Here is a 15,115-nt window from a genome sequence, read left to right as displayed (position 1 = left end):
CATTCAGCCACATGACCCATAAGCTAAGTATTGCTTTGAATTGGCTCTGGTTATCACTCCCATGTCTGCCTATCAAAAAAATACCCACATGTAACGTGGAACTAATATTTCAAAGACATTTTTTTTGAAATGTACCTTGTTCGACAAAAAAAAAGAAGACATTTTAAAGTGCACCTTGTTCGACAATATGATTTTTCATCTATCAACACCTCCCTCGAAATTTTCCTCCCAACAGGAACACCCTTGGCAATTTAACGTTCTCACTCTTGTAAATCTAAAATACTCACCTTGTTTACAAATTCAACTCGGGACGGCATTCGGTAGAGCAGATGAATAGTTTACGTTTTGTATCCCACTGATAGGCCAGATCTGCATCCCGACCGAAACTAAAATCTCATGGACTTGTTCTTGTCATCTATCCAACTCATTCACCAAGTTTCGGCAGAATCCGTCCATAACTTTCTTAAAAATCGTGTTATACGTCTGTTTAAGCCCCATCACTCAATGTTGAAGAATCATTTTTAAAATTTCAGTTTCCAGATAAGGATCTTATCCAAAATCGAATCAGTTCGTCCTTGTCACACACCCAAGCTGTCCACCAAGTTTTGTCCGAATCCGTCCCCAACTTTTTGAGATATCCTGCTCACAGACAGAAAAAAATACAGACGACAGGCTGGTAGGTGACATGGGTGGTCGCTAGACTAAGGCAAATTTGAAATATGTAGATAAGAGAACACATCAGATGGCATTTTTGCGTTTGTTGTTCCATATAGGAACATGACGAGCAACTGTCCATTCATCATTTGTGTTCGATTCCCTAACCCTATGTTAGGGAATCCCAACGCGAACGTTGTGGTGAAAGCATATAGTAATATAATTACATACTTGTCATATAGTTTTTGACGGATCGGGCTGAAACTTTTTGCCAAAGAGGTTGATTATAGTGCGCATAAAAGCGCGGAAGCCGATTTTTTATTTTCGAAAAAATATAGATATATATGTAAATATTTTTCGGATTTTTTTCAAAAATTTCAAAGTCCCGTTGATAGGCAACGGTGGCGTCCATAGCAACGGTGCTCAAAAGCATACAACTAGATGCTGGTATGAACCTACCTGTCAAGTTTCATCAAAACCGGTTGACTCCTCTGGCCTCCAGAGCTGTCCATTACATACAAACAGACAGACGGAAAACCTGAGAATAACGGTAGTCTCGCGACCACCCTACAGGCAATCGCTCACAGACAGACAATCGGTGATCGAGGTAATAATTAAAGGTAAGATCAGCCAAGGGTAAAATATATTTGTCCACGTTGGCATATATTAAGATAATTTGATAATTAAGGTAATTATTTAATATGACAAGTGCATAATAGGGCAATTTGATTAGTGCTGGGTAATTTCGCCGAGACTTTACAGCAATGAATGCATTGGAAGCAATGCAGTGACATTCTTGGCTTGTTTATATTCAAATTTTGTTGATTCGGCTACTTTGGTGCTTTTGCTTTCTCAGCTTCCACCTTTATTTATTATTTTTTTTATTTTTGGTAATAATGCAATTCCTTGCCTGATGGAGCAGGTTTATTACCCTGCATACAAGGACGAACGCTCTTCCACTTTACCCCTGCCACCATTTGTACGACGCTGGTTTGTGCTTGCTGAGTTTAAGCAAAACGTACTTCAAAAGCACACACTGAGGTCTGTGGCTCATTTCTACCTGTGGGGTTTGAGACAAATCCTTGATCATCTGCTCTCAATTCCTGACACCACCGGGAGACCAGTCTTGCCAAGCTATGGCCATCGCTCATTCAATAAAGGAAACGTACAAGAGAAAAATAATTTGCGGTCAAAACTGTGTCATGTGGAATAGCACATCCAATTAATCTAGCTTGGCAGCTTACAGAACTACAGTGAGCATAGGTCAGCTTACTGGCAAGGTCGATCACTGTCAGTTGTTTCATTTTTAACAAAAATAAATACTATATATAATCTCAGTTTATAATGTAACTACTATATGTATATATATATATATATATATTTGGATTTATTTATTTATTTATATATATTTATTTATATATTTATTTATTTATATATATATTTATTTATATATGTATTTATTTATATATATATATATATATATGTATTTATTTATATATATTTATATATATATATGTATTTATTTATTTATATATATATATTTATTTATATATATATTTATTTTTATATATATTTATTTATATATATATATATATATATATATATATATATATATATTTATTTATATATATTTATTTATATATATATATATATATATATATATATATATATATATATATATATATATATATATATATATATGTATATATATATATATATATTTGGATTTATTTATTTATTTATATATATTTATTTATATATTTATTTATTTATATATATATATATATATATATATATATATATATTTGTACTGTATGTAAAGACATTGACAAAATGCATGCCAACGAGGCTCCCATACATTTCTGTCTGTGTTTTTCGCTGATGATTTATCAACAAGCAATGAAACCATTCCGGCAGCTGAGTGGGTGTGTAGCATTGGGATTCTCATGTGTACCATTTGTCAACGTCTTTACAGCTGTGGAGGAACTCTGGGAAGGGTTTTAAACAGCAAAGGGCTTACCTTGGTAGCCTTTCTTGGTTGCTTTACGCAGCTTCTTCGGCTAGAATTGCATGGAAAGAGTCGATTTTTTTTTATATTATCCGAGCCACCGAGGTTTTATTAATTGTGTTAATGTGGTACAGGTGAGAGATAATTTGGTTATTCCATCCATTTACAGGTGAGAGATGTGGGTGAGTGTTTCTTTATCATTTACTGGGAAATACCACCTGTCGCTTTACTGACGGGAATACTAAAGGGGGCAAGGAGAAAAAGCAGGGGAAGAGGGGCAGAGGGTGGGGGAGAGAGGGCAGGGAGGGTGGAGAGGTGGAGGGGAAAGGAGCGAGGAGGGAGGGGGAGCAAGGAGGGGTGGGGAATTGAAGACAGTGTGAGGTGAGAAGAATCGAAGGCAGACGTGCAGTTAAGTGTTCATTACAATTCAGACTGCTTAATCAAAATGATTCTGCATGGAATTAACAGTGAAGGTGGAAACAAAATAAGGTCTGAAATCCATTTTCTACCAGACATATGAAAAACACGGCCCGGAGACAAACACTGCCCAGACACGTCTGGAGGCAAAACCCGCAAGACTCATCCAGAGCCAAGCCGTTCGGACACAAACACTGCTCAGACACATCCGATGACAAACTCTCATCTGGATGCATCTGGAGACAAACTCCCATCTGGAGACAACTCGTGTCCAGACAAGTACAGAGACAAACAAACTCCAGTCCGGAGACAAAATCCCGTCCAGACATGAACACTGCCCGGACATGTCCAGAGACAAACTCCACCTGGACACGTCTGGAGCCAAGTTGGCTGGAGACAAACACTGCTCAGACACATCTGGAGACAAACTCCACCCGGACACGTCTGGAGCCAAGTTGGCTGGAGACAAACATTGCTCAGACACATCTGGAGACAAACTCTCGTCTGGACATAAACACCGCCTGGACACATCTGGAGACAAACACTGCCCAGACACGTCCAGAGACAAACACCATCCAGACATAACCACCATCCAGATATGTCCAGAGACTGAGACAGACAGAGAGTGAGAGAGGTGTGGGAAGAGTGTGCTGCACTGTATTTGGAGGGAGTAGAGCAAGGATGGGACAAAGACAGAAATCCAGAGAAAGTGGAAGTTGGTGATTTGGCAGAGAGAATATGTGATGCTTTATGAACAACACACACACACACACACCACACACACACACACACACACACACACACACACACACACACACACACACACACACACACACACACACCACACACACACACACACACACACACACACACACACACACACACACACACACACACACACACACACACGTGCTTGGCTGATATCGGCAATTTTTCGGGAATCGGAAGTTGGAGTTAATGTGAATACCGACTACAGTACATACTTTATATAGCCCCAAACCTTGAGTAGCTTTCACCGAAAAACAACGTTGCATTTACAGAGACGTTTCACAAACATTATTCTTTATAAACAGCTGCGTGTAACGGGTGCAAAAAATTTGGCTCAGTCGTTGAGAAAACACGTTAATACAGCAAACAACTCGGAAATCAAGTGTTATTTCAAACTCGTTCACAATAAATGACGGAGCATGAACCACTCGCTCAGGGTGACGGAGCAGGAACCACTCACTTTGGATGAAGGAGCACAAACCACTCGCTCAGGATGACGGAGCACGAACCACTCACTTAGGATGAAGTAGCACGAACCACTCACTCAGGATGACGAAGCATGAACCACTCACTCATGGTGACGAAGTATGAACCACTCGCTCAGGATGACGGAGCACGAACCACTTGCTACAGGATGATGGAGCATGAACCACTCGCACAGAATGATGCAGTATGAACCACTCACTCAGGATGACGAAGCATGAACCACTCACACAGGATGACGGAGCAGGAACTACTTGCTACAGGATGATGGAGCATGAACCACTCACTCAGGATGATGGAGCACGAACCACTCACTCAGGATGCCAGAGCATGAACCACTCGCACAGGATGACGGGGCATGAACCACTCGCTCAGGATGATGGAGCACAAACCACTCACTCAGGATGCCGGAGCATGAACCACTCACACAGGATGACGGAGCATGAACCACTCACTCAGGATGACGAAGCATGAACCACTCGCACAGGATGATGGAGCATGAACCACACACTCAGGATGATGGAGCATGAACCACTCGCTCAGGATGATGGAGCATGAACCACTCACAAAGGATGACGGAGCATGGACCACTCGCTCAGGATGATGGAGCATGAACCACTCGCTCAGGATGATGGAGCATGAACCACTCACAAAGGATGACGGAGTATGAACCACTAGCTCAGGATGATGGAGCACGAACCACTTGCTTACAACGACGGAGCACAAACCACTCACTCAGAGTGATGGAGCATCAACCACTCACTCACGGTGAGGGAGCACAAACCACTCGCTCAGGGTGATGGAGCACGAACACTCGCTTAGGGAGACAGAGCACGAACCACTTGCTCTGAATGACATGGTGCGGCAAAAGCGTCCGCAGTCAGTGAACGATTCACTCAGATTTATGTAGTGCAGTGCCTCTATTGATGGGTGCTCGGCAAGTTGCTTAAGCACTCATGGAAGCACTCCAATTAAATGGTTGACAAGGAATGGCTGACCAGGCTGTTGCTGCATACCATATAGGAACCCTTTAACTTTAAAGCCAGTCTTCACTGCACACGCAGCAGTTAATGAAATAAAATAAATGTGTTCAAATAATTAATGACTTTATCCATAAATGAGTTGCTGTTTTATGCAGAACCCTGGAGACATCGCAAAGTTCAATTGCCCATGAAATACACATTGCAGAAAATCCGCCATGTTGCCTGCTCGTCTGTGTACGTGTCATGTGGTACATCGGTTTGGAGTTCATGCAAATATTATAACTTTGTTTTAAAACGTCCCTTTTTCACCAGATTTGCTTTGATTCCCTGTTGAGCACATCGCAAAACCTCCGAAAATATAGACACAGATCTGGCAGATGCTGTGGATAGGCAGTCCCTCTGGGGGACAGGGCATGATGTCAGGCAGTGAATGCATTAAATCACACAGCTCAATGAAGCTGGTTAATTTTGACACGTTCCTAAATTTTTTTGTTCACTCAATATAATTCCCCAAACAATACAAAAAGACAAGTATAATGCTTTGGAAATTTCAGATTTTCTTGTGTATGTATCGGGAAGGAGGGAAATAGCCTTGCTTGCTTAAAGTAAAGAGGCATATCGGCTTAGGTACAAGACTCGTTTCTTTCTTTAAATTATCAGATTTTACTCCAGGTTATGACACTTAATTAGTCTGGACGACATCCGATCCTCAAAACCAAAGTAATATTTCGATTATATACTTTAATTAGTCCGTAAGAGTAGATCGTGGAAAATCGTATGATATAATGCAGATCGCTCCATGCTCCTAATTTGAAAACTGTAGTACTTACAAAAGTGATGCATTGTTGAGCAGGCCAAAAAACATGGTGGCTTCCTACCCCAGCGAGGTTACCTCGGATACACCTTACGACCCCAGAGAGTGAGGTAGCTGAGGATCGCCTGATGAAGGATATAATTAAATAAGACCGTTAATTATCTTCTAAAGGGGTGTTTTAATTAACCTAAACACGCAATTTTCACTCTTGCACTTGGATACAAAACTTGGATACGGTGGATACAAAACGTGAACTGTCCAGCCTGGCCGGAGGTATTCTCTCTCTCTCTCTCTCTCTCTCTCTCTCTCTCTCTCTCTCTTTCTCTCTTCTCTCTTCTCTCTTCTCTCTTCTCTCTTCTCTCTCTCTCTCTCTCTCTCTCTCTCTCTCTCTCTCTCTCTCTCTCTCTCTCTCTCTCTCTCTCTCTCTCTCTCTCTCTCTCTCTCTCTCTCTCTCTCTCTCTCTCTCTCTCTCTCTTCTCTCTTCTCTCTTCTCTCTTCTCTCTTCTCTCTTCTCTCTTCTCTCTTCTCTCTTCTCTCTTCTCTCTTCTCTCTTCTCTCTCTCTCTCCATTCTATAGTTACAGACGTTCGAGTTCAAGTGAAGCCCTCGGGCCATTCTTGCGATCACAACGTAAGTGTTCTTGCCCACACAACCACCTTGAAGCGAGGAGCGAGGATTTTGCAATTCGAGTGCACAATTATGAAATCCTTGTCACTGCTCGGGCCCGGGGGGTAATGAAACCGGTGAGAGATGATTGCATGCTCCTGCCAAATGTAGGAGAGTCACATAGTTGGCCATTTTTGGATTTCAACGTTGGTTGCCAATCCTGATTTCTGTACTTACTCGTCCACCTACACAGATTCAACCTGTTCGGGCGGTCTCCAGCAGGTGGGTATTGATTATGACGGCTTGCTGTTGGCTTAATGGTTAGGGTAGCGGGCTTTGGATCCTCGGGTCCTGAGTTCAAATCCCGCTCAGCTGTTCTCCCGATCGAGTGCAGCCTGTGGCTGCTGGTTGCATCATTGGTTGGGACGCGGCTATGCCGCTGATGCAGTGTCCCCCTTACCAGTACACTGGTACTCATTTTGCCGACCTCGGAAGGATGACAGGCTGAGTCAACCTCCTGGTGTATATTAATTCAGCGGCCAACGGGGCTTGAACTCAGGACCCTAGGATCCCAAGCTGCCACCAGAACCACTAAGCCAACACCAGGCTTGCTCAGCTGTTGAATTAATACCAGGTGGGGTTGACTGTCTGTCATCCTTCCGAGGTCGGCACAATGAACGCCAGCATGCTGGTATGCTGTGTTGGAGTGGCGACCCGTCCAGGATTGTGTCCAATAGCCAAGAAGACTGCTGAGGCAGCACCAACGCTCTGCACAGAGTATGTAGTGTATGTCATTGTGTAATTTGGTCAACTTTTCATATAGAATCTGGAAACTTGTAATTTTTCACTTCCTGTGTTTACAGTGAACACAAAAACAGCTGTTTCCAATTTTTTTTCTTCATAAGCAGTGACCAAAATCCAAAATTTGAGAAATCGCCATATTTTACCCATTATAGCACATTCAGAGATAATAAAAAATATCTGTTCAGCTAAATTTAACCCAGTTAGGCATTATTTACGAACCCCCCAAAAGATGACAGCCAAATATGCACAAAAAGGACGTTCTGTAGTACTGAGAACATACAATTTGAATGGATGTGCAAATACAAAACAAAAAGATGCTTCGGCATATATAATTATTTAGTCATCCAAGTCCTCATTTTCCTCGTCATCGCTTGAATTCTCATCAATTGCGACATTGTTGCATGTGTCCTCAGCTCCTTCACACTTGCAGAGCTCTGTACAGGCTAGTATAGATTATGTGCCTTACGAGAGCACCGCCCACTGCACTTACTGGCGACACAGGAACACTTCACAAGTTCCACCACGGCCTCCGGTGCTGCTGGAACTTTTGAGACAACTAGGACATAGTGGCCGTCCTCCAGTTGTCGCCATCCCAGAGTAACAGGATCCAGTAGAATTGGTACAGCTACTAAGTCTTGCAACCATATGTTGGCTTGTAGGTGTGCGTGCAATATATGGTCAGTGATACATCCTTGAGTCGGAAGTAGCTTCTCGACACCTTTGACGATTTGATTTATGTGCTTGCAGTATTTGCTGAGAGATGACCGTTGCTGACTGATTCAAATCATGTGTTTGGGCTTCAGTTTTTACTGTGTACATGCCCTTCAAGATCCATAGAATCATGCTATGTAGTTCATGTGGAACTACATCTTCTGCTGAGTTTTCCAGCGTTCCATGGGAAACCCATGGGTCCTTTTTTACCTGCTCAATCGATTTACGTAGCACCATGGAAGCTTCGAAGATCTTCTTCATGTTATCATGCGGGTCAGGTCTGTGTACTGCTTCTCCGACTGCTGCGTTTCGTTTGGCTTTGGAATGTATCAGCGTAGACTTATTTGGCAATAGTGTGAACTGAACGAGCTTGACATTCTTCTCGATTTTTCTGTCGCAACCATCTCCGTGCTGTTTGGGAATTTGAAAATCTTGACCAATATTCAATATTGTGTTGTTTCATCTTCGATACATAGTCCTTTTCTGCTTCATCGATGGGTATGATTTCACCTTGTTCGATACGCTCCTGTATTTCTGCAAAGAACTCGATTTCGGCTGCTATATAGTGAACAGTTGTTTCACTATCATCAGTATTGCCACCGGTAGGGGTATTTGCGGAGGGGAGACTGTCTCCAGCACACTCGAGCTCACGCTTCAGAAGTTGCCACTGTTCAGTTATACACTGCTTGTGATCCACAATGTCCTGTGACAGTGCATCATTGTCAGATATGACATTAGCATCGTTCACTTTTCACTCTGGGTTGTTGGAGTGTTGCACTATATCATGTATCAGAGTACCAATATTTCCTGACCGGCATTCGTGCAAAACATCTTGAACTTTGCCTTGGCAGAAAAAGCACTTACTTTGTTAGTAATAAATAGCAACGCCAACCGACCTTCGGAAGTATGACAGGCTGAGTCAACCCCGCTGATGCTAATTCAGTGGCCAGCGCGGATCGAACTCAGTACCACAAGGATCCCAAGCCACCTCCTGAACCACTAAGCCACACCACAACTGCAATCTTTTGGTCAGTGAATATTACTGTACATGGTGGCAGCAGTAAATTATCCAGAATGGAGGAATTTTAATCTCCGGATACCCTGTGTCTTGAAGGGAATATAGCGGAAAATTGGAAACTCTCGGAACAACGATTCAAGTTTTACTTGAAGGCCACGGGGTTCGACAGCAAGACGGAAGATGTCCAAGTGGCGATTCTCCTCCATCGTGTTGGGGAGGACGGATTGGAAGTGGTTAACACCTTTGATTTTGGTGACGGGGAAGACAACAACGGACTCGAAGATGTCCTAAAGAAGCTTGCACACATCTGCAATCCCTGGAAAAACACCTTGTTCGAGAGGTACAAATTCTGGAAGCGCTCGCAGGGGGGAAACGATTAATCAGTTTGTGACGGACTTTGAGTTCAAAGAACCTACAGATGTTATGGTCCGTGATTGCTTGGTGTTTGGAATCGGCGATGCGAAGCTGCAAGCACATGTTCTTCGTGAGAATGTTGATCTAACATCGTGTTGCCGTGCTAGTGAAGCAACTGCGTGCCAGCTGAAGGAAATGAGAATCGCAGCTGATGATAAGGCGATCCATGCTGTTTCTGATCGGAGAAAGAAAAGTTCGCCAGGAAATTGTGTCTCACAGCTGTTTCGCTGTACAAAGTGCTCCGAGGCATTACGTCAAAATAGTTATACATGCGGAGGCAAAAATCATTTCTCCAAAATGTGGAAAAAACGCAAGAAGAAAATGCACACGTTACGGACGGTCACATGTCAAGGAGACGAAGGAGGTGTCCACAGTGATGGCTCTGATTCAAGGGAACTGCTCATTGGTCAGCTGACTGTGAATGTACACTCCTGTGAGAAAGCTTGGCTCAATGTGAATGGCATGGTCATCAATTTCAAGCTTGATACTGGTGCAGAGGCCAATGTGCTGCCTCAGAGTATTTTTCGACAACTTCCGGTGCAGAAGAACCGACAACAAACAAATGTGGTGTTGTCCTCCTATGGCAATCACAAGGTGTCACCGGAATGCAAGGTCCGACTTGATTGCTCAATCAATGACGTCACACACAGCTTGGAGATTTATGTCTCAAATGTGTCATCTCCACCCATTCTTGGATTCAAGGCGTGCACACAGTTGGATCTCGTTCGGAAAATTCACACTATAACTGAGACGTGTCTGGACAAGGATAAATGGTCGCAGGAATTTCATGATGTGTTTGAGGGGCTCAGAGAAATGCCGGGTGAGTACCATATTGAATTGAAAGCTGGTGCTTCACCAGTAATACACCTGCCAAGAAGAGTACCACTGAGCCAACGTGACAAACTCAAACACACCTTGAATAATCTGGAGAATGAGGGAATTGTATCCAAGGTGGATAAACCTACAGACTGGGTTAACAGTCTGGTGATTGTTTAAAAGAAGAATGGTTCCCTGCATCTCTGTTTAGATCTGAAAGACTTGAACAAAGCAGTTAAACATGAACACACTACAGAATACCTACAGCAGAGGACATGGCTTCCAGACGAAGTGGTAAATGTGTATTTTCCATTTTGGATTAGAAAGATGGCTTTTGGCAGATCAAGTTGGATGATGAAAGTTCATGGTTGTGTACATTTAACACGCCATTCGGCCGTTACAGATTCCATACGTGTCATTTTCGGGTCTGCTCTGTCCCGGAAATCTTTCAGAAGAAAAATGGCCAATTTTTTGGTGACATAGATGGAGTTGAAGTGTTTTTTGATGACCTGATCATTGCGGCAAAAGATATCACTGACCACGATCGCATTCTGGAGCAAGTGTTACAGCGTGCTAGAAAGAACTATGGTAAGTTTAACATAAGTTTCAATTTCGCGTGAGTGAGGTGAACTATGTGGGAAATGTGGTGTTTGCTGGGGGGCTAAAGCCAGACCCAGAAAAAGTGAGAGCAATTACCGAATACCCTAAGCCTGAGAACAAGCTAGACTTGCAACGATTCTTAGGAATGGTGAATTATTTGGGCCAATTTATTGCCATCCTATCTGGGCGTACTGCCCCACTACGACTAACACTGAAGAAAGACATTGAGTGGCATCGGTTGGTGCAAGGAGCAGGACGATGCATATCAACATGTGAAACAAGCTTTGATCACCGCACCCACATTGAAGTTCTTCGATGTCCAGTCTGCCGTTGTGATACAAATCGATGCTTCAAAAGCGGGCTTGGTCACCCAGTGCTTGCCTCATGCAAGGAGGTCACCCAGGAGCTTACGCTTCCAGGGCACTAACTGAAGCAGAACAAAATTACGCTCAAATTGAAAAGGAACTTTTGGCGATTGTGTTCGCATGTGAAAAATTCAATCAGTATGTGTATGGTAAAGCTGTGGTCGTTGAATCAGACCATAAGCCACTTGAGATGATCAGAAAGAAGAATTTCAGCAAAGCTTCACCCTGACACCAGAGAATGCTTCTCAGACTGTTCAAGTACTCCGTTGACATTGTCTACAAACCAGGCCCTCAAATGCATATTTCTGATGCATTGTCACGTGCCTTACATTCAGGATAATTCCATTGACAAGGGCCTTGTGGTGGACATGGAAGTCATGGTGCATCATTTCATCCAAACTCTTCCCATCACAATAGGAAAGTTATTGGAAATGCAACATTCCACATCAGAGGATGACTGTCTTGTGGAGCTTCAGAAACTTGCAATATACGGTTGGCCCACCTGAAAACGACATGTACCCGAGGTAGTTCACCATTACTGGACCATGAGGGATCAAATTCATGAGACTGAGGGACTATTGTTCCTAGGTGACAAACTCATCATTCCGGCCACAATGAGAATGGAATTCCTTACTAAGCTCCATGAGAGTCACCTTGGAATAGACAGGACCGAGTCATGGGCATGAGAAATAGTTTACTGGCCTGGAATCTCAAAGGACATTGAAGACAATGTGGCCTGTTGTAGTAAATGTGCTCAATATCGTAGGAGCAATCAAAAAGAGCCTCTCATGCCTCATGAAGTTCCAAAGCGTCCATGGCAAAAGTTGGGTGCAGATCTGTTTGAGTTTCGGGGCCAAAATTACCTTCGTGTTGTGGATTATTTTTCCAAATTTCCCGAAATATGTCTGCTGAAAGATAAAACTGGGAGTACTGTCGTTACTCACTTAAAATCTCTGTTTGCGTGAAATGGTATTCCAGAGGAATTGATAGCAGATAACATGCAGTTTGCTGGTTGGGAGCGACAACAGTTCGCCAAAGCGTGGGGATTTAGAATTGTGACTTCGAGTCCCCGATACCCTCAGTCTCATGGCATGAGTGAAAGGACCATTGGGACCATTAAGCAGTTGCTAAGGAAAGCAGGCGATCCGTATATTGCGTCATTGGAGTACCGTAACACTCCAATCACTGGCCTGAAGTCCTCTCCTGCTCAGATTCTGAACAACAGTAGAGGGCTAAATTCGAGATCACCTACAGCTGCGCATCTGTTGCAACCGAAAGTGGTGACGGGTGTCAGAACAGAACTACAGTATTGAAACTGCAGGAAAAGCAAAAGTACTATTACGATGGCAGTACCAAGTCCTTGGGAAAACTGGAAGTAAATGATGGTATTCGCATCAAGGGAAATGGGGTGTGGAATCGAGCCAGAGTAACTGCGAGTCATGCAAGTCCAGGTCATACATGGTCCAGTCAGCAACAGGTAGTGTTTTGCGTAGAAACAGACGTCATCTGCTAAAAACAGCAGAGCCTGCTCCTGTTGTTGTCCCTGACTTTGAATCGTTGCCAGTAGGTCCAAGCTTGGAGCCTGGGTCTTCCCCCAACCAGAGGAGCGGATTGGGCTTTCACCGCTTCAGCAGATCCCAACAACAACCGCGACTTCACATGAAGATTTTCGCACCACACGATCAGAGCGACGTGTTAAACCCCCTAATAGACTGGATTTGTGAATTGTGGTCAGTGATATCTTGGTGCACGATGTGGACGTGAGGCACAATAATCCCTTTGTGTGAGAAGGCAGTCCGCCTCATGACGACACAAACTTCACAAATATTATTGCAGCCACCATCTGTTTTAAATACTGTTTATGCTGATCTGTTCGAGTGATTTGGTTGTTTTAATAATCTATCTATAATTCCAGCAATCTGTGTGTGTGTGTGTGTGTGTGTGTGTGTGTGTGTGTGTGTGTGTGTGTGTGTGTGTGTGTGTGTGTGTGTGTGTGTGTGTGTGTGTGTGTGTGTGTCTGTGTGTGTGTGTCTGTGTGTGTGTGTGTGTGTCTGTGTGTCTGTGTGTGTGTGCGTCTGTGTGTGTCTGTGTGTGTCTGTGTGTGTCTGTGTGTGTCCGTGTGTGTCCGTGTGTCTGTGACCGCTGTTTCTCGACAACCACCAGTCCGATCTAATTGAAACTTGCCAGGTATATTGCTGGGGACCTGAGAATGTGCCTTTTCAAGGTTTGATATTGATCGGACAAGAGGTTCCCAAGTTATGGCCATTTATTTACCAAACCAATGACAAGACACGTTGCTGCGTAGGCCGGTGCGTGGCTGGCCGACGATGACGTCACGTGCCGTGCCGGTTACGATGGGGATCGGTTCCTCAGTTACCGTGGCGTCGGAGTGGCAATGGTCAATGGCAGCGAATGTCATGGCAAGCAAAGACAGGGAGGTAAACCTGATTTTAATTTGGATTTTAATTAACTCTGTGTGTGGAAGTGTGGTTGTCGCGAGAACGCGAGAGCGAAGAAACGGCCTGTGTGGTTGTTTCTGGCACGCGGTTTGAAATGTTTTTTTTGTTTGTTTTTTTCACGTACGGCCACGCACGTACGGGCACGTGAGAGCGAAGGAACGGCCTGTGTGGTTGTTTCTGGCACGCGGTTTGAAATGTTTTTTTGTTTGTTTGTTTGTTTGTTTTTGCACGTACGGGCACGTGAGAGCGAAGGAACGGCCTGTGTGGTTGTTGTTTCTGGCTCGCGGTTTTGAAAGGCTTTTTTTTTTGCACGTACGGCCACGTACTAGTCATAACAATAATATGAATGTAATTTGAAGAACCAAACAAACAAAAAAAATAAAAGGTAGGTGGCATGTCCTATTGATATGGATACAAATTGGTTGGTTCCACTTTGAGAGTAGATATCCCCCCCCCCCCAACTGCACAATGTGTGGACTCGTCCGGGAGAGCGCGTGTGGGGGCGCGGAGCAGAAGGCGCCATGTTGGGCAAAGATTAAAGTGGAAGAAACAACCGCAATCTTTCGTTCAGTGAATCATACATCCACCACACACGTCTCGGACACGATTGTGGCTCGAGGCGCTCTATCGGTTAACCCTTTAAATTTGAAAAGTTAATTACATTACTCTGCGTATTCGCAGGCCTTCTCAAAAGTTAATCTCCATTAAATAGTTAATGGGCAGGAAAAACATCGCCACGCCCGGAAGGGGGCCCGCTTGCTCTTGGTTGCTCCCCCCCCCTCTCTCGACGATGTTCCTCTCTCGACGATGTCCCTCTCTCGACGATGTTCCTCTCTCGATGGTGTCCTCTTTCAATCTTTCGATGATGTCCCTCTCCCGACGATGTCCCTCTCCCGACGGTGCTCCTCTTTCAATCTCTCGATGATGCCCCTCTCAATCTCTCGACGGTGCCCCTCTAAAAACCCCTCACTCTCTTTCCCTCAGCCTCATCATGTATCCCAGATGTCAGTGTGGTCAGGGCTTTTTGATTAACCGACCATCTTCCAGTTCTTCGATGGAACTATTTGACATCATCCTAGCTATGGAATTGGTAATCGAGTTCAATCCTCTCAGTGCAGTTATCCTCTCAGACTCATTTTCGGCATTAAAGGCGCTGGAATCCTTTCAGGGTGGCTGTAGGGCTATGGTTGTAGGGC

The 15,115-nt window shown here is 43.9% G+C and overlaps 1 protein-coding gene and 1 long non-coding RNA gene across 3 annotated transcripts in view; one reads left to right on the top strand and one right to left on the bottom strand.

Moving 5' to 3' along the window:
• Positions 1–15,115, top strand: part of LOC147009507 (follistatin-related protein 4-like) — a 172,673-nt gene that overhangs the window by 68,589 nt on the left and 88,969 nt on the right. Inside the window, exon 1 of one of the 2 annotated variants that reach the window (XM_085863418.1) lies at positions 13,665–13,898. The exons of the other annotated variant lie outside the window; for it this stretch is intronic. Coding sequence (XP_085719544.1) covers positions 13,856–13,898 — 43 coding nt within the window. The 5' untranslated portion in view covers positions 13,665–13,855. Of the gene's footprint in view, positions 1–13,664; positions 13,899–15,115 lie in introns of those variants that run through there. 2 annotated transcript variants of the gene reach the window in all.
• The window catches only part of LOC147009508 (uncharacterized), a 38,098-nt gene that overhangs the window by 16,853 nt on the left and 6,130 nt on the right, over positions 1–15,115 (bottom strand). The gene's annotated exons all lie outside the window — the stretch shown is intronic.

This window comes from Eptatretus burgeri, chromosome 17 (assembly GCF_056783735.1).
Source record: "Eptatretus burgeri isolate ZD-2024b chromosome 17, Ebu_testis_v1, whole genome shotgun sequence".
Classification (NCBI taxonomy): Eukaryota; Metazoa; Chordata; class Myxini; order Myxiniformes; family Myxinidae; genus Eptatretus; species Eptatretus burgeri.
This window is presented reverse-complemented; position numbering and strand designations above follow the sequence as displayed.